Source organism: Condylura cristata, unplaced genomic scaffold (genome assembly GCF_000260355.1).
Source record: "Condylura cristata isolate star-nosed mole 26May11 unplaced genomic scaffold, ConCri1.0 scaffold00004, whole genome shotgun sequence".
Taxonomy (NCBI): Eukaryota; Metazoa; Chordata; class Mammalia; order Eulipotyphla; family Talpidae; genus Condylura; species Condylura cristata.
Genome location: NW_004567105.1, coordinates 60,198,650 through 60,218,931, shown reverse-complemented (window position 1 = coordinate 60,218,931; position 20,282 = coordinate 60,198,650). Strand labels below are relative to the sequence as shown.

The 20,282-nt window shown below is 43.2% G+C and overlaps 1 protein-coding gene across 5 annotated transcripts in view; it reads left to right on the top strand.

Moving 5' to 3' along the window:
* Positions 1-20,282, top strand: part of DOCK3 (dedicator of cytokinesis 3) — a 175,814-nt gene that overhangs the window by 126,375 nt on the left and 29,157 nt on the right. For all 5 annotated transcript variants that reach the window (XM_012720304.1, XM_012720302.1, XM_012720303.1 and 2 more), the window contains 7 exons: positions 1,196-1,344; positions 6,705-6,790; positions 9,118-9,144; positions 9,273-9,368; positions 13,540-13,600; positions 14,029-14,122; positions 16,145-16,293. In XM_012720304.1, coding sequence (XP_012575758.1) covers positions 1,196-1,344; positions 6,705-6,790; positions 9,118-9,144; positions 9,273-9,368; positions 13,540-13,600; positions 14,029-14,122; positions 16,145-16,293 — 662 coding nt within the window. The remainder of the gene's footprint in view (positions 1-1,195; positions 1,345-6,704; positions 6,791-9,117; positions 9,145-9,272; positions 9,369-13,539; positions 13,601-14,028; positions 14,123-16,144; positions 16,294-20,282) is intronic.

Genomic DNA, 20,282 nt, shown 5'->3' with positions numbered 1-20,282 from the left:
CTACTTGGGCATAGATCTTACCATTAAATTCTAGGAACACAAAAGTTCTAAGACTAGAATATGCAGAATCAACCTTGTTCCTTAGATGGGCTTCAAAAATGAAAGAAAATTTTGTTTTTGCTAAATAAATTCTATGAACAGCATGTTCACAACTATCCCAATTACTAGAAACCCCCATTCTTTCTGGAGCATTGAACTCTTGATCTCAAAGTGATTTTCAGGTAGCTTGTGAAACCTCTAGTAACTTCTGTTAAACATCTGTTTTAACTGGACCAGCTTTATCCCTGATCTCCAAAAAAACAAGAGAAGTAGTATCTCAAATTATCTCCAGAAGGGAGAGCTGTTTTGTTCTTAAAGGTCCAGTAATACCAACACATGTGCTGTGACCCCACTACAGAAGCTTCCATGGAAGAAACAAAACAATGAAATGATTACCTGTTAGAGGTATATAAAAAATTGTTCAACATCACTTATAATAAGGTAAAAGTAAATCAAGGCCCTCCCTGGTGGTGCAGCGGGTTAAAGCACAGCACTAAGAAGCTTAGGCCACTTCCGCATGAGTTCAATTCCCGCCTGCCCCGGAGGAGGTCCATATGGAGAGGCAGACCTCTCCTGACCCGCCCGCTGCTCTCCTCAGCAGTGTACTTCGTCCATCTGCCTTTTCTGCTCCCCGCTCTGTCTCTGGTGAATCCTCTCACCCTCCACATCTCTGGCCTATACCCCAGTTCTATATGAATAAATAAATAAATCTTTAAAAAAAAAAGTAAATAAAAACCACAATGAGATACCACCTTACACCATTGAGAATGGCACACATTTAAAAAACTAACAACAACAAATGTTGGCAAGAATGTGGGGTAAAAGGAACTCTCCTACACTGCTGGTGGGAATACAGACTGGTCCAACGACTATGGAAGGCTGTGTGGCGGTTCTTCAATCTACCAAAACTACTGTACCATCCAGCAATTCCACTGCTAACATTCTGCAGGGAAGGGGGAGGGAGAGGGATCAAACAGGGGTGGGAAGAGCACAAGGGACTATGGTGATGGTGGACAGGTGAATTGGTGGTAGAAATTTTACCAGGACTGTACCTGAGAGGAGAAAGCAAATATAGTACAAAATAAACAATAAAAAATAGATAAATAAATTTTAGAAATTAAAAAGAAACTATAACCTGTTGGGTTTTGTTGTTCAGGTGAACATAAGATCCACTTTATTCCGGGAATGATTGGCCCTTTTCTGGGTGTGACACTAGTTCCACAACCAGAAGTGCGGAATATCATGATTCCCATCTTTCATGACATGATGGACTGGGAGCAGAGGAAAAATGGCAACTTCAAACAGGTAAGAAGATACCTGGCAGTGTTCTCTGAAATGGACCCCTTCTGTCAGGCAGGTGACCCAGATGACCAGACTATAGTTTCAGTGGGAATAGGTTATAGCTTTGTCTTCTTAAACCCTTTTCAGGTATTTTCCCTTACTTGATGGCCAGAGTTGATTTATTGATTTTTTTTCCCTTGAGGTTGGAGGCCAGAAAAGAATAATAGAAAAGGAATGAGTATTATATGAAAGGAAATTGTGGTTAAGGAGAGAATGACCAATCCTTTCAGCTTCATTTAGGAGAAGGTTCTGGGAGTGTGGGTCAGGCATTTCTGAGACTAGAGCCCAGACCACATGACTTCTTATGTTCAAGGTTAAAAGATTTCTGCACAGAGGGATGAGTTCAGGAGATGTAAGCTCTTAGTTTCTGACAGTGATTTCAAGCTATCCTAGTGTGCCATTCTGGTGCCACGCTAAGGTAGAAGAGATGTCCTCTGCCTTTATAGTTAGAGCTGCAGGGAATAGAACTAAAACTAATAGAGGTCAATGGTATGAAGCCAATTTTGGCTAATAAAAGAAATAGATTTCTAACAAGAACTCTCTGTAGTAAGCTGCCATGCTTGGGAGATAGGGAGTTCTTTACTCATGGCTTTCAAACAGAAGCTTCCAGGAGGTCTATTGAGGAAGTTTCTGTATTTACCTCAGGATTGTACCAGTTTCCAGTAAGCTCCTTCCCAATCCTGTGATTCTGTATGAGCTAGTGGTCTTAGAGTGAACAATTATTATAGTGAGTAATAAGGCCAGGCAAACTGTAATTGAAATTTTTTTTTAATTTACAAAGAGTAAATTCACTCTTTAGATTTACAGTTCTGGCCCTCCCTGGTGGCACAGCCGGTTAAAGCACAGCACTGAGAAGCTAAAACCACTTCAGCATGAGTTCGATCCCTGCCTGCCCTGGACGTGATCCACGTAGCACGGCAGACCCCTCCTGACCCGCCTGCTGCTCTGCTCAGCAGTGTGCTTTATCAATCTGCCTGTTCTGCTCCCCACTCTGTCTCTGAGTGAATCCTCTCACCCTCCACACCTCTGGCCTGTATCCCAGTTCTGTATGCATAAATAAATAAATCTCAAAAAAAAAAAGATATACAATTCTGTTAATTTCAGCAAGTACATAGTCATGTAACAACCAAAATCAAGATTTTTCACTTAGTGTATAATGCCTTTGAAAACTTTACATGTGTTGTCACATGTGGTTGGTTTTCCTGTCATGGAGTGGTTTTCCATTGCAGTTAATTATTTCACCATTTGAAAAACAATTAGGTTATTTGCACTTTTTTTCCCTTTTTGGCAATAATGAATTAAACTTTTAAAAACATTTTCTTACAGATTTTTGTATGAATATATACTTTTATTTTTCTTTTGTTAAATACCTAGGAATAGGGCTGCTGGGTATTGTGTGGTAAAATACTTGTCAATTTTATAAGCAGAAGCTATGGGAGTTCCAGTTAATACCTTCTACTCTCTAACATTTGATATTATCTCTGTTTATTTTAGCCATTCTGATAGATGGATAGTTGTATACCATTTCCCTAATGACATTGAGCATCTTTTAATATATATTTATCATCTTTATATCTTCTTTGATGAAATGACTATTCAAAATTCATTTATTTTTAATTGCTTAGTTTGTTTGCTTATTGTTGAGTTTTGAGAGTTCTTTATTTTTTTGGATGTTAAGACCTTTATTGATTATATGGTTTACAAATATTTTCTTCTAACCTTTAGTCTGTTTTTTTGTTTGTTTTCGAAAGATTTATTTATTTATACATACTGAACTGGGGTACAGGCCAGTGGTGCAGGGGTGAGAGGATTTACCAGAGACAGAGAGGGGAGCAAAGCAGGTGGATTGAACAGAATAGCAGAACTGTGGAGGGGAGCAGTGGGTAAGACAGGAGAGGTCTGCTGCACCATGTGGGTCACCTCCCTGGTCAGGGGCGGAACTTGTGCTGAAGCAGCTGTGGCTGTGGCTAGCTTAACAGTGCTTTGCTTTAACCCGTTGAGCCACCAGTGGGGGGCCCTGATTTTTGTCTTTTGCTAAACAGTGTTTTTCATGGAAGAAAAGTTTTCAGTTTTTGTAGTTCAGTTTGTTGACGTCTTCCTTGTATGGATTATGCTTTGGGGATCATTTTTGACAATCTTACCTAACCCAGGACCACAAAATTGTGGTCAAAGCTTCTAGAAGCTTTGTAATTTCACATTCAAATCTGTGATCTATTTTGAGGTAATGTTTATATAAGATGTGAAGTATAGGTCAGGGCTTTTTTTTTTTTTTCTTTTTCTGTGTTGCATATAGATGCACAGCACCTTTTGTTGAAAACTATTCTTCATCAAAAATTAATATTTGTGATATGGATCTTTTTATGGGCTCAGTTCTTTCTTTTGACCTATATGTTGACTCTTTCACATGCTGTCTTGATTATGATAGTTTATAATTACTCTTAAAGTTAAATGGAATGAATCTTCCAATTCCAATTATGTGTTCTTTTTCAGTGTTGAATTAGCTATTTGAGTACCTTTTATTCTAAATCTCAGAATCAAATTACAAAATTACTGTTAGAATTTTGATTGGGATTACTTTAAATGTATAGATCAAATTGGGAGGAATTTATATTTTTTATTACAGTTTATTTTTACATCATTTTGTACATTTTTTTTCCCATCTCAATTGTAATCCCCACAGGTTTCCCATCACCAAGTCACCCATGTACCATCACCATAATCCCGTGCACTTCCCTCCTCACCACCCCACCCCCCACTGCCGTTTTTGATCCCATTCCCTACTCCACCCCCGCAAAATGTCTCTGGTGTATGGTTGTTCATTATTTTTGTTATTTTCTCGCCTGGTCTATTATATTCCTGCTATGAGTGAAACCATCCGGTATTTTTCTTTTTCTTTCTGGCTTATCTCACTAAGCATGATCTTTTCCAGTTCCATCCAAGTTGCTGCAAAAGACATGTGTTTCTCTTTTTTGGTTGCTGAGTAATATTCCATTGTATATATGTACCACATCTTTTTTATCCAGTCATCTACTTTTGGGCATTTGGGCTGCTTCCATGTTTTTCCAATTGTAAATAAAGCAGCAATAAACATGGGGGTGCAGGTATCTTTTTCAATCAGTGTTTTTGTGTCTTTTGGGTAGATACCTAGGAGTGGGATTGCTGGGTCATAGGGAAGCTCCACGTTTAGCAGTTTGAGGAACCTCCAAACAGTTTTCCATAGTGGTTGTACTAGTTTGCATTCCCACCAGCAGTGCAGGAGAGTTCCTTTTTTCTCCACATCCTTGCCAACATTTGTTGTTGCTAGTTGTTTGAAGATGTGCCATTCTCACTGGGGTGAGGTGGTATCTCATTGTGGTTTTAATTTGCATCTCCCTTATTACGAGTGATGTTGAACATTTTTTCATATGCTTGTTGGCCATCTGCATTTCCTCTTTGGAGAAGTGTCTTTTTAGCTCTTCTGCCCATTTTTTGATGGGGTTGTTTATTTTTGTTGAGTTTCATCAGTTCTCTGTATATTTTTGTGATCAGTCCCTTATCACTATTTTTGTGTGAGAAAATGTTTCCCAATTAGTGGGCTGTCTGTTTTTAGTAATGTCTCTTTTACTGTACAGAAGCTGTTTAACTTGATGTAGTCCCATCTATTTATCTTTGCCTTCACTATTGTGGCGTTGGGTGCTCTGTCTTTAAAGATGTCACTGAAGTGTATGTCATGTAGTGTTTGACCCATCTTTGCTTCTAGGTATTTTATGGTTTCCGTTCTTATGTCTAGGTCTTTAATCCACTTCGAGTTGATTTTTGTGACTGGAGTGAGGCAGTGATCTAGTTTCATTTTTTTTGAAAGGAGGAATTTATATTTTAATAACACTTAATAATTCTTATCCTTAAAGGCAGTATATCTCTCCATTTCCTTTAGGTGTTCTTAAATTCCTTCATTATAGTTTTATAGTTTCAGCACACAAATTATACAATTCTGTTGCTAGATTTATATGTAAGTATTTTCTGGGTTTTGGTGCTATTATAAATTAATCTAATTTTTAAACTTTGTTTTCCACTTGACAAGTATATGTCAATACAATTGTTTCTCTATCTTAACCGTATCTTCTGCACTCTTGCTAAGCTCACTTACTAGTTAATAGAGGCTTTCGTTGTAGATTCCTTGGGATTTTCTATTAGATAACCAGTAACCTGCAAATACAGTTTTATTTCTTCTTTTATAATCTGTATGCCTCTTATTTTTTTCTGCTTCATTGCACTGACTGTGACCTCCATCTGATATTAAGTAAGAGTGATGATAAATAATAAGAGTGATGAGAATGGACATATTGTATTGTCCTTAATCCTAAGAAAGACCACTATGAAAAAGACCATATTTATTCTTCCAGTCTCATTTTCTGTTGATAAGATTTCAGAAACCATCATTGTCTTCAATGAATTGCCTAATTCAATTATTCTTTTATTGCTTCATAGCCTTAGGAGTCTTTGACCCTGTGTGGAGTGAGAAAATAGTTCTACTATAATTCATTATTAAATGCAGCAATGCAATTTTTTGTTTATATAAAACATCTATAAAAGTAATATCATAATATCACATTTTAAAGGCTAATGAATAGTTTAAATTACTTTATTATATATCACTTAAAATTAATTTCTTACCTGAGAGTAAATCCAGTGAGGAGTGTTAGAAAAATGGCTGTGCATTTTTGAATGCCTTGCACATAAATCAGTGGGGTAGGAACAAATGTGGTATTGTTTCTCACAGTCTAGGAATCCAGGAATAAATTTAGAGCACCCCATGGCAATAGCAATGGCTTAAGTGTTTTAGGTTCTGGATACAAACCTTTTATCCTGAAGGAAACACATCTCACTCTCAGACTAGGCTATGCTAGCCATCAGAGGAAGTGCCAACCCCTCACAAATTTCATTCTTGACTGAGGAACTAGAGGGTAAAGTTCTCACTAAATGTATTTTTACATACAAAATTCTTTTGAATTAATGTTTTTTAAAAAAAAATGTACTTGACAAAGGCCTTTTTGAGATCCAAAATATTTTGCTCTCCTAGGTATATTTGCCTTTTGCCACTAAACTGGGGATAGGGTATCTGAGACTATAAGCTCCACTCCCAGTCGAGTGGAAGACCATCTTGATTGGGGGAAGCATGGTGATTTCTTGGTGCCATAAATGAGACCCTGCCTTCCCTAGGATTTATTTGGTGCATGGACAAAATCAGTGAGCAGTCCTCACCATCCTCACCTACCATAGAGGCTGGATTTTCCATCCTTCCTCTGAGGTCAGCTCAATTTTACAAAGTCTCTGCTTCCCTCTAGGTGGAGGCGGAGCTGATTGACAAGCTGGACAGCATGGTGTCAGAAGGGAAAGGTGATGAGAGCTACAGGGAGCTCTTCGGTCTACTGTAAGCTGCTTCAGCCCCAGGCATACCACACTGGGGAAGGGGGTAGAGTGGGCTAATGAACAGTGTGGGGGTGCAGCCTATACTGGGTAGGCTTCCAAGCATGGTATTGGGGTTGTTTCGGATGGAGCAGTATTCATTCACCAAGAAAGTGCCAAGCTCACAGACAGAGCTTGTTGTCATTGACTGAAGAGATAGAAAGAGGTGAAAACTGTAAGCTCCCAGAGATCATCTTCATAAGTATCTCCTCATAGCATACATTGCATCCACACAATGGATCCCAACACTGTATCTAAACAGCTCATGGGGACTCATTGAGGGCTCAGTGCTGGCACTTCTGTGGAGATGAAAGAGTAAATCCTTGCTTTGTAGTATATTACAGTCAGCTTAAAAAACACCGGTGTGGAAAAAAAAAAAAACAACACCAATGTGGATCTTGGGACTTGAACAAATCATACTCCCTTTCCAGGTCAGTTTCCCTATTTGTGAAACAGGTCGTTATCCTAAGTAGCCTCAAGGTTTCTCCCAGGTCCAGCATACATAGCTTTTGTCTTGATTTAATGAAGGATGAAGGCCAAGAGACCTTATAGGACTTGTCATAGGCTAAGTCCAGAGGAGGGATTTGGGGGAGCCAGTAGTTAGTGATCTTGGGCATTTTGTCTTCCTAAAAAACAAAATCTTAAAACATTTGTAGCTCTAAAGCCCCCCCGCCCCCATCTCACTCATTATGTCCAGCTTTGAGATTCTCTTTGTTTCAGTGCCATTTTGAAGATAAACCTGTAACATAGCTTTCCAGTAATAGTACTATATATTTACTTATAACTTTACAGTGCACAAAATATGTTGACATTTCTATCTGTTTAAATCCTACAAGGTGGTCAGGGCAGATATTATTGTGATGAATGGGGTGATGAAACAGCTCAATGAAGTGCTCACTTGCCCTCACATACATGACTAGTAAAAAGCAGCTCTGAGAGTTTCAGGGAAACAGGGGCAGAATCTTTGTTACATCATGTCCACTTTGCTCCCTGTGAGTTGTGCAGTAAGATGTGAACTTATTTGAAATTTAATTATTTATAATTTGTGAAAAAGCAAAGATATCTCTGAACTACTATTTGAAGACTTTACTACAAAGAAAAAAGCATAAAAATAACTTGTAACTACCAATTATTTGCCCAAATAGTGTTTCATAAACTTCTACAATCAATTCTGAAAGCCACTGATGACCATGGAGCAGCATTTCCCAAATTGTGTTGTGTGGAAGATATTTGTAGTTATGCTAGAAAAAATAAAAATAAAGCATCATTATAAAGATTCAATTTTAAAAATTGGATATGGAACAGGCCTTTTAAAGTGCAAAAAGATATGAGAAACCTCCAAAGGAAGGAGTCGTGGCCAGCTCTGCCTGCCTTTGTTTGCTCACAGAGCACCTCTGCCCGTCCTCTAGGACAGCACAGGTGGGGAATGTAGAACAGGTGGGGAAATGCTGACACGGTGACTCTCTCCATACAGCTTGCACACAGAGTATGTGGCCCTGCTTTCCTCTCTAGCATCCTGGGTCACATGGGAATGACCTTCCCAAAAGCCTAGTTTCAGCCAGATGGCTTTGTGTGGAAAGACTGCCAACATCATAGTAGCCACATTATGGCAACCAGGCTGTTATCGCCAGGTGAATCCCCAGTGCTCCCTCTCTAGCTGGGTCTGCCACTTGAGATGACTTCCGTGACCTTAGGGAGTTAGAGTGTGTAAAGGAATCAGGAATGAAACCTGGAACTGGAGCAAAAAGAATGCAGATCATTACCCCCTAAGAAAGACCTGGGAGAAGACATAGGATCTCAGAAGCCAGGCTCTTTGGAGAGGCCAAAGGCCACCCTGTGGTACCAGGAGCATGGAATCATAAGTGAGAAAATGATGGGCCATTAGCTCTTGACTCCAGCACATTTTGCTTGGAGCTTATCCTGGCTATGTGCATGACTAGGAGTAATTCCTGGACTCACTGTCCCTCATGCAGGGCCCTCAAGAACGGTGGATTCTTTCCCTTGATTTACATGAAAACGTTGGTTTATGTGTTTGCTGAGAATCCTCTAAACAGTGACAGAGGCAGTCAGCAAATTGACAAAGCCAGTCCACCCCTAAGTGGGCTCTTAATTACCTATTTCTTCAAAACAGACCTCAAACTAAAGGGCTTTGAAGCCCCTCCCTCAATTCAGTGGCATCCTTAAGAACTTGTTTAGGGAAATATGTACAGGAACTTGTGCAGGAAGAAAATGTTCAGTTATTGCTGCCAGTTTAATAATTACCTTGTCTTTGCTTTCTGCTGCATGGAGTAGAACCCAGCTGTTTGGGCCCTACCCCAGGTAAGACTGCAGTGTGGTAAGTCTGCTGTCTCGAGATCCATCACAGGCCCCACAGACTCTGGGACCTCACTGTCGTGCTCAGGAGAGGCTCATGGATTGTATATTTTTCTCTGTCTTTCCACCAATAGCCTGCTGGAGAAGGTCGAACAGGAAACATGGCGTGAAACTGGCATTTCCTTTGTGACCTCAGTCACCCGCCTCATGGAACGCCTTCTTGACTACAGGTATCTTCTCAGGCACCTACCCAACCTTGACTCTGGTCAAGATACTCTTCTCAGCAAGGGTTTCCCCTGACTATAGAATTGAGAGTGTGCTGGTAATGAGTACTGTTACCTCATGGCCAAGGAGAAAAAAGAGTCTTCTCTCAGGAGTAGGCAAGGGCTCCCTGGAATCCCTCTTGATATGTGCACATGTTCCCAGGAGGCATCTCAGGGACATATATCTGTCTGGCTTGCCATTCAGAAAAGTCAAGGCTCAGAGAAGAATGGGCACAGCATGCGGGAGGGAAAGGCTGTTTCCCAAAAAAGGCAAGAACAACCATAGGTGTTCAGTGCTGACCTTCTCAAAGCTTTGTAGTAGATGAACAGGGAAATGTCAACTGGTACAGAGTGACCAGAGGACTCTCTCTTGCTTTTCCAGGGACCGGGGGTCATACTTTTCCATGACTGCCATGGAACTGGGGTCCAGGCCAGAGGTGCAGGGGCAGTGGAGGCTTCACCAGAGACAGAGTGGGGAGCAGAACAGGCAGATGGACAAAGTACACTGCTGAGAGGAGCAGCAGGCGAGACAGGAGAGGTCTGCTGTGCCATGTGGATATTAAACTTGCACTGAAGCAGCTGCAGCTAGCTTACAATGCTGCATCCTTACCCGTTGCACCACCAGGGACGGCCCCATGCCGTCATTCTTTACCCTAAAATTCTCTCCCTTGGTCCTGACCCTGAGCAGATGAGTGGAAGCAGCAAGTGAGCTGTAAGATCTTTATGCTTTGATAAGTCTGCTAGCTCAGTAAAATTAAATTTTTTTAAAAAAGCATGACATGCCTTCTTAGTCACATCATGATTTTTGAATGGGCCTAAAAAAGACATGAAGCTACTACTACTGTAGCCATATTTTCTCATCAGAGTTCAGGTGGTAACAAAAGGTGTCTTTTTGTGAGCCTTATGGAATATTATGATAAAAAAATAGGGAGGCTTTATAGAGGAAACCCAGCCCTAAGACACAAAAACTCCAAGGCTGAGCATTTTCAGCACATGGATCTGGAAACTGAGGAGTTTCAGCCACTTTCAGTTGCTGCTGAAGAGAAGGTACTACTATATCGAGATTTCTGCAGAAGGTGTCAGCTGTTTTGGCCTAGAGACGGAAATGTAATTCTTAAGGCTTGTGCTCACATCTCGAGCATCCCCTTTTCCTGTGGCATAGTTGTGCTTGTGAGCTTCAGTTCACTTTTCCTGGGCCATTAAGAGGATACATGTGGCGTTTGGGGACCCCTCTTAGAACAAAAACTGTCTTGTTCATGCCCTATCCCCCCACCTCTCCTACTCTGCCCTCAGACAGGAAAGAGAGTAGCCAAAACTCTGTACCTCCCCTTAGTGCAGTGTTCCATAAAGGCCAGCTCTGTTTGCCATGACCTACCAGAAAGGGAAGCAAATGGCTTTAACCCCAAGGCCTCCTTCTAGCTGCCTGTTTTATTTCTCGACCTACTTTGCACAGGCAACTTAAGCTTATGGCTAAAATGAATTTCATTCTCTTTCTTGTCTCAATAATGTTACCTACAAAACCAAGATACTTTCAAAAGATATCAAAAACTCTTTATTCACTGGCCTTTGACCATCTGTCCAAGCTATCATCTGCCAGTAACCATTACCCATGGCCTGCATCCCAACCTCCCAGTGTTGCCCCTGTTGTCATGAAAGGAAACATGGATGTTTGTGGTGGCCCCTATATAGTAAAAGTATGCCAAGTGCTTTGTGCTTGGGAAACGTTATCTCTAATCCCATACGCACTGCTGACTCATCTGTTTTCATAACAAGGAAACACTATTGGAAAGAAAGGCCATTGCCAGAATCACCAATGTGTGATTCCAGAGTCATGTCCTACCTCCTCATTGATGTCACCATTCACATACTCTCCTTCATGCTTCTTTATATGCTGTTCTCCTAAAATGGTCTTCCACCTCAGCCCCTTTACAGTGGTTCTCCAAGTCAAGAATTTACTTGGGGCTGTGTACACCATTTTAAGAGCACATGACAAGATGATTATTCATCACCTTCTCATTCCTCCAGCAGAAGAAGGACAACTCCTTGAGGGCTGGGCCTCGTCTTTCCCCCCGCCCCTGCATGAGGCCTGATGTTTCCTTGTTAGAGGCACAGTACATACTGGATAGGCCATGGAAGATCAAGCAAGAACCAAGGAATCCTTGTCTACCCCAGTGTAGTTCAACTGAGTGAGAACTTACTCATATACAATATATACAAAAATAGCAACTCTATTTCCCAGATTAGGAAGCAGACCCCAAACAAACAGGAACAGAGCTAGGGTGGCCAAGTCCTTAGGACTCTTCTGTGCACCATCCACCTGGAAGAGGTAACTGGAGGTACAGCGCCTGCCTCTCCTAAGCCTCTGCAGTTACACTGAGGCTGCACAACCACTGGTCTAGGCCACAGAAAGCTCTCTGCACATAACCACAGCCAGATGTTTCAGAAGACTTCCATACACATCCTCCAGAGTGAATGAAAGGGGATCAGTGACTCCACCCAAGCCAGGGACCTTAGAGATATTCTCTCTGATGAGTAGCCACAAGGAAGCAATGCAAAGCTACATGGAAGAGTCTGCTTTGAGCAGTTGTGGAAGAGCAGTTGTGTGTAGGAATGCCCTCTGGCATTAGAGTTGAGGCTAGTATTTTTCTGTTTCATTGACTTTACTGTGAAGCTCTGATTATGGTCAAACAGAAGATAATGCCTTGGTAAATGTTTCAGATGCTTTGTAGAAAAAGCAAATCATTGAGTGCCAGATCTCCTGGCCTTTGTGGTACCAACTTACTGGAGAGACAGATGCCTCCTGCTTCTTTGTGGTTTGCTTGGAACAAGTTGACCACGTGGCCCTTAGGTTCACTTCTCTTGAAAAATCACAGCAGTTTCCTGTGCTCGCACTAAAAGATAGATTCTGCAGTGGCACAGTCAGGACCCCCATGTCTCACTACAAAGGAACCAAATGCTTTATGGGATAAATGTGCTGACCAGACAAACCCAGAAAGGGCCTTGATTCCCAACCCCACAGAGCTGTTACCTCTTAACAGTCACCCTCTATTGGAGAAAGGACACTTGGCTTTGCAGAATACATAGGAGTAGAGTGGATTTTTACTGTCCCTTCTTTCAAAGACGTTACCTCAGAGATTGCAGCTGGAAGGTGAGGATAATGGAGTTCATCAGAATGACTTGGTGGTAGGCTCCCGACTCCAGCTATGTTTTTCACTGGCCCTATATGTATCAGTAGAGCAAAGCAAAGACACACACTCCACCTGACCCTAGTGGCCCAAAGCGCCTTATGCAGCCTTTCCCTAGAGCTGCTCACACAGCTGCACAAGGATCCATATATTTACCAGAGCAGCATGGAGTACAAATGCGACATTGGCTGGCTATGTAGTAAGGAGGTTTCTTGCTGGATTTACCACTCTGGTTTTCATTCTCCTTTTAGAGAAGTTGAGTGTTGAACACTCCCTTCTCTCCCTTGGAAAGGACCCTTCTCCATGCCCCCATTGTTTTGTGTCTCAGGCCAGCTCTGACCCCTCCTATTCTCAGCCTTGCTCAGCATGAACGTAGCTGAGACCTGACAGGGGCTACCTCTAAATTAGAAAGAATCTCCAGATTTACTGCTGCTAACTGGAGGGGGAAGGAGACCAAGGGAAAAGCAGCCAGGGTGGTGATGAATGTGGTGCCCATGCCCTGGCTGTATGGGCACAGGGTCCTGAAGCTAGCTAGGTCCCTAGAGTGGAGCGTCTTGGTTTCTGTTCAGCACTGACCTGTAACATGAAATTTGCCCTTAAATGAAAGCTGTGCTTCCCATTTAGGTAACTTAAGGATTCAACCTTCTACTTAACCTACACATTCATCTGTGCTAAGAACATTGGTCAGGTGCCACTTATTGCCCTGACAAAACATCTGAGCTCTAAACTTTGCCAGCAGAGCAGTGGGTTCTGTTGAACAGAAGTCTTTGACCCCTAACAGCAAGTCTAAGTCTCAGAATAGCTCACAATACAGTCCCCATCTGGAGGCAGTTCCTGTCGAAGACCCTCCTAACCTGGGCTTGGTACACTGACACCCCAGACACTGCAGTTCTGTGCTGTCTCCAAGGCACTGCTTCATGCCTTTGGATACTCACCTGTGCTCTCCCTTCCAGAGACTGCATGAAAGGAGAGGAAACAGAGAACAAGAAGATTGGCTGTACCGTTAACCTGATGGTGAGAGGACACGGGTGGCTAGCTTGGGTTTTCTACAAGAAGTGATTGTAAACCTAAGCGTTTGAGTCAAGACATCAGTTCTGTTAATGGTATCTCAGAGACCTGCACTTCACCTGCCACATTCCCACTGGGGAAAAAGAGTTAAATGTCCTTTTTGAATGGTGTGCTAGCCTGTCCTCTTGGCATGTTGCCTGCCAACCTTGACATACCCTTATTCTCAGTCTGCCCAGGGCTGCCAGTAGTTCCACCCTAGCGGGTATACCTTCTGACTGGTCCCTTCTCCGTTAGTGCTGTCTACCTCCATGATCTGCCCTCCTCCTCCTGCCCAGCATACAAATGGCTTTGACCAGCTACCTGGAGCACAGGTGTGACCTAAACGGGGGGGTGAGGGGAATTCATCTCAGTGTTCATTTCCTCCTCTCTTACAGAACTTTTACAAATCTGAGATTAACAAAGAGGAGATGTATATCCGCTACATTCATAAGCTTTGTGACATGCATCTGCAGGCTGAAAACTACACAGGTGGGTAGAGGGAAGGAACCATGCCTCCCGGTGAAGACAGACCGGGTGATTCGCACAGCTGGCCGAGGAAGGCTCTGGGATGGTGGCTGCCATATGTTAGCAGTCTGGGACCCATGCTGCACCCTCGCTTCACTCCTGTCCCCTAGCTCCTCAGGGAGGGAAAGCAGACAGAACTTCTTGTGCCTTCATGTCCTGTCTTCTGCTGATCCACTCTCCTTGCCTGCTGTCCACCCCCTCTGCCATCTCAAGCCTGGTGTGCCAGAGTCAGAGCCTCTTTGTTCATTGTCCCGCCTCATGGGCAGAGACTTTCTTGGGATCTTAAGAGCTTGAGTTAAGTGAGATAATAACTCAGGAATGTTTGCCAAGCTTGGGACTCCAGAACTTACTAGTAGACCTGACTAGTAGTCTGGGCTCTTTGCCTGCGACTGCTCAGCAGTTGAGCATGGAGAGTACGAAGAACCCTCATCTGACATTCTGACAGGCCAGATGGGAGCCTTTGTTGTGCCTACAACTTAGTCCATTATTAAGCCTTTCCTGACAGAACAAATTTTAAAAACATTTTAATAAGCCTGTCACACTGTTTACTGAGAACTACTCAGAAACAAGAAAATAATGTGCATGCATGCCCTGTTTGATCACCTTTTGCCACGTGCCCCGAAATAACCACCTTCTTTGTTATGGTGACTCTAAATCTTAGCACTTGGGCATAGGACTTCAATTTATGGGACACTGCCAGAATTAGGTGGATTTCTCTAGAAACACAGGATCTCCAGATGTTAAGTATGTGGCCTTTCCTGGCCACATAGTTTAACAAGAATTAAATCTGAAATGATTGGGCTAAATCTGCCATTATGTGCATACATTTCACTCAGGGACCCTCTAAAAGGGTAGGGAAGTGAGCAACTTTGATAAGTTCCGTGTGTCTGCGGTCATCTAATAAATTCCTGTAGGCCATGGCTAAGAGGCTAGGTAGAGAGAAGACACTGAGCCTTGTGTCTAGTATCCTTGGAATGACATCTGGAAAGAATGCAGACAAGGAAGAAAAAGACTTCATAGTTCCCTAACCTCCAAGAGGAAGCCATGGGTGCCTCACAGACTTGTCCCCCTGAAAGAAAGAGCAAACTGAACTTGGTGAACAAGCACAGGTGTACGAGCAGGGGTCCTTGGCCAGTGCACAGAGGCAAGAATGAGGAGGGACCTAGAATGTGCCTGCAGGAATTGTGGGCCTAGTCAAAACTAGAAACGGTTCACAAAATAAATTAGAAGTGAGTTTTTTCTCATGGGGAGCCGATTTGAATGGATCCGTAAGCCAGGCTGAAGTTAAAACTAATTGACTTTCAAATAGGAGATACCCACTAAAAGTGAGCAAAAAGAATAGGAAAGAATAGACCGTAACAGGGCCCTGAACTGAGTGGATATAATTCAGTGTGCCCCATTCCTGGGACTTCAGGAAACCACACTATTGAGCAGCCACTATTTTATATAATCCTCTCTAACTGCCCCACATGTAGGATAAGGGGTCTCTGGACCCTCACCCTGGGTTTAGTAGCAACTTGAGCCATCATGCAGTTGCTATCATTCACACTCCTTCTCTCTGATTCTTCTCTCTGTTTCTAGAAAACAGTAGAGAGGAAGGGAAAAAGAGATCATAAATGGTGCTGGAGACAATGAGTCTGGTTTAGGGGGAGCTGAAAAAAAGTCTTCGTCATTTTTACCCCTAGCATAGTCAATTATGTAAAAAGGAACACAGGAACTTTTCTCTGACATGTCTGTGTCTCCCAGAGGAAGGCAACCTGTGTGTAGCCTCATAGGTAGCCGGACTGTATTTTATCTGAAGCCCAGAACAGGTAACTAGGCTCTGGAATGAAGTTGTCTGTCTGGATCTTTGGCTTCTTCACGATGTGGTCAAAGGTTATTATAAACTGGCTGGGCCCTCACTCTCATCTACGTCCTTGCACATGCTTAGTATTCTGCTTAACCCAGTTCCCTGGCACCTGGACTCCATGTTGCCTCTCTCCACAGAGGCTGCATTCACGTTGCTCCTCTACTGTGAGCTGCTACAGTGGGAAGAACGGCCACTGCGGGAATTCCTGCACTACCCTCCCCAAACAGAGTGGCAGCGGAAGGAGGGCCTGTGTCGCAAGATCATCCACTACTTCAATAAAGGCAAGGTGGGTGTCATTAGGCAAGCCTTGCAGCCCCTTAGCTTCTACAGTAACGCATGGCATCTTGACCCTGGTGGGGATGGCAGCAACTGCAGAGTGGTGTATGGGGCTGTGAGTGGACAGGTGCCCAAACACTGTGTCACATTTGGAGGCAGCATGATCTTCTGAGGAGAAAAAAAAAATAACAGCTTAATCCTGTACTTTGGAAGTCAGTTCTTGGAGGGGTATTAGGATGTTCCCACATACAGTTTTGTATATCTGTAAGAGCTAATACTGCACAGCCAGAGCAATGCCCCCACACCTTATGTTAGATTTACTTACGTATTAGTTACTTTAAAAAATTGTGTAGTACTCCCTGCATTGCTTTTGGGAATGCAAACTAGTACAACCACTATGGGAAACTATGGAAAACTGTTTGGAGGTTTCTCAGACTGCTAAAAGTGGAGCTTCCATGTGACCCAGCAACCCCACTCCTAGGTATCTACCCAACTGATACAGAAAGACACTTGCACCCCCATGTTTGTTGCTGCTTTATTTACAATTAGAAAGACATGGAATCAACCCAAATGCCCAAAAGTAAATGACTGGATTAAAAAGATGTGGTATAGATACACAATGGAATATTAGCAACCAAAAACTGCCTTTTGCAGCAACATGGATGGAGCTGGAAAAGATCGTGCTTAATGAAATAAGCCAGAAAGAAAAGGAAAAATACTGAATGGTTTCACTCATGGCAGGAGTATAACAGACAAGGCTAGAAAATAATAATAATAATGAACAGCCATATACCAGAGACATTTTATGGGGGTAGAGTGGGGAGTGGGATCAAAAATGGTGGGGGGAGGAAAATGCACTGCACTATGGTGATGGCATACGGGTGATTTGGTGATGGGAAGCCCACGGGGATTACAACTGAGATGGAAAAAAGGCACAAAATGTTGTAAAAGTAAACTGTTATATTATTATTTTTTAATTGTGTAGCTTTCTAATCTGCCATAGAACATATAAACTGTAAAAATGAGTGGGTTCTAGCCATAGCCAAAGAAGGCCTGTTTTGCCCATTCTGGTACATGTTCTTGTCTCAGATTTCCTTCCTCACAGCCTGGGCTTCTCAAACTTGAGTGTATGGGTTGTTACATTGGTTCAGGCTTCTTTGGGGCTTCTCAGCCTAAGATGCTGTCATCTTAGGGAGACTGCCTTACAGGGCTCTCTGACCAAACCTACTGTTGGGTGTGGCCCACACTCTGGAAAGACTGAGTTTGCATAACAAGCCAGAGATGTCCTCTCATTACTCTGCTTTGAGCATTTTTTGGAAAGCTGAAATAGGACCCTTCAAGGAACTGTACTGTCTGTGAGCACCTGACTCAAATGGAAATTGTTTTAATATTTTCTCATCATAAAAAAATGGCATTACTTATTTTGATGCATAAGTCCAAAAATATTCATCAGTTTTACATAATGTAAATGACTTCTGTATTTGTCAAAGACATTCACCCTTGCAGGAAATGTACTGGTAAGTACTATCCCAAACCACAGGAGTAACTTAGCCCAGAAGGGAGGCACCTGTTCAGTGCCCAGCCAGCCATAGTGCCAACCGAAGCTTCCTCTCCTGCTGGTCCTGGACTGGACTTAGAGCCCCTAACCAGTACACTTTTAGTCCTGTTTCCTGCCTCCCAATCCACCTGAACTGCTACTTACCCATATACCCAGCGAGCCCTCCCCTCTCAGAGGAAATCCAACATAAGCATGGTGTGAGTATAAGTGAGTGATTTTAGTGTATTGGTTCTTTTTTCTTTCTTTGGGCACAGAGTACAAATAGAGAGTTATCCTAATCTGAGTGAGCCTACAGTGGGACATGTAAGCATTAGTGGCCTCCTCTTCGTATATGAGTTTAAAGGTGAATATAGACAAGAGAATGATGTACTGTAGATGAGCAGAAAGCGAAAGGGCCTGGGAGGGTCCATAAACCTCCTTTACAGGGGTCTCCTGAAAAGGGCACAACAGCACTGTTGCTGCTGTGAATTGCTGGGGGGACAAGTTCTGTGCTGAGTCAGACCACTCAGTGAACCCTTTCATGGCTCATCCTCAAGGGGTATTTACCAGATTCATTCTCTTGGACTTATACAAAAGGTCCAGCTTTGTGCCCAGGCCTCAGTACCTGATGGAATCAGTGTGTAATACTAACCAGTTCTTGAAAGCATTCAAGGTTGTTTTTTTATAGTGGGTACAGAAAGCAAAACTTGGCTCCAGCAGGAAAAGTGTTTCTGTAATTCTTAATGCCAAAAGAAAAGCTTCCTTGGCAGCAGGAAGCCAGCAGAAAGGAAGGGCTTGGGGGATGGGGAGGTAAGGGAATTTCAGCCCTCAGCACTGCCAGCAAACCCTGTCCAACAAGTTAAGCCTTTTCTGGCTTTTCTTCCACATACGCACAGCCTCTCTGGTACCTTCTTTATACAGACAACCCAGTCTGCTCTGATCTGTTTATATCCTGAGTACCCAGAAGGACTGTCAGAAGTTCAGCTTGTGGTCATAGCCTAATCCTGAGCCATTCTACCTAATGAGGAGGTGTTTGTGAATCTCCTTTAAAATGAGTTGGACTCTGGCCACAGGGAGTTAGCTCTCCAGGTCAGACAGTGTGAGAGGGACAGGGTGAGGCAGAGTGGGTGTTAAAAAGAGGGTAAAAAAAAAGAGAGAGAGAAACAAAGGTAGTAGAGTAAAAATGAAAATGATAAACAGCTATAAATCAGACATTTTATGGGAGGTGGAAAGAGGAATGGGATCAGGAATGGGATCCAGAGTGCACTGGACTGTGGTGATGGCACACAGGTGAATTGGGGGTGGGAAGCCCATGGCGATTACAACTGAGATGAAACAATGCACAAAATTAAGAATGATGTAAAACAATATATTTAAAAAAAGAAGAAAGAAAGAAAGGAGGGTGGTGAATGTTTGAATTTAGAAGCTGGTCCTTCATCCCAGAACAGGAGACAGGAAAGAAAGCCGGAGGGACGAGGTCTCTTTGCCCTTGTTGATCTGGCATACAAACCATCAGAACTCGAGCAGCCTTCTCTGTGAAAGGGCTTGGGAGTTCCTGCCTAAGGGTTTGCTGTTGCCCATACTCCTATGAAGAACAACAGGAATGTTGCTTCTAATATGTTGTGAGTAAACAGGTACAAAAGCTACCGGTCTGGAGTCCCCAGTCTTTGCCTCCTTTCCGCTTTGATTAGAGTCCTAAGTCTGTAACTTTCATGCCATCCCTGTCAAAGGGATATGTAAATGACACATCTGCCAGAGTTAGTGGTACTGATTGGATTTCAGATTCTGGTAAGGCGTTTTAGGAATTAGCTTTGCCTTCTGTCAGAAGTAAACCAAGAGGAAAGATGGGGATGCATTATACCTGCAGGACATCGGGTCCCATCCTCCCTACCTGACCTCCCCAGCCCCCCTTGTCTTCAGAGACAACTGTCAAGGCCCCCAGATCCACAGGTGTTCCAGCTCAGCCTCTCAAGTCTAGCAGAATATTCTAAAACTCCTGGTCCTGGCTCATTATCTCAAGATATTTAAGAAGGTGAAGGGAGAGTTTAGAGCAGCAGGGCTACAAATTAAGGCAGAGAGGCCAGCAAAGCAGGTGAGCATTGATCCCAGAGGGGAGAAGACCTGCCTTGTGGAAGCTTCTCAGCAGGCAGAGTGCCTTGAGCCCACATGGGCCCTTATCACCTAGATGAGCAGATCCCCAGGGCCACTGTTGGCAGGCTGGCCTGTAGCCTGACACAGCTTGCTGCTCAGCCCGCCCCAGGGAGCTGCCTCCTAGGTAAACTCTGTTGTGGGCCCTTGGCTGAAACCTGCCCAGGCAGCACTTGGAACTGGAGAGAGAACTGTCATGTGTGCCCTTAAAAGCTGCAGTGTGAGGCCCTCCCTGGTGGCGCAGCGGGTTAAAGCACTGCACTAAGAAGCTAAAGCCACTTCCTCATGAGTTCAATTCCCGCCTGCCCCGGAGG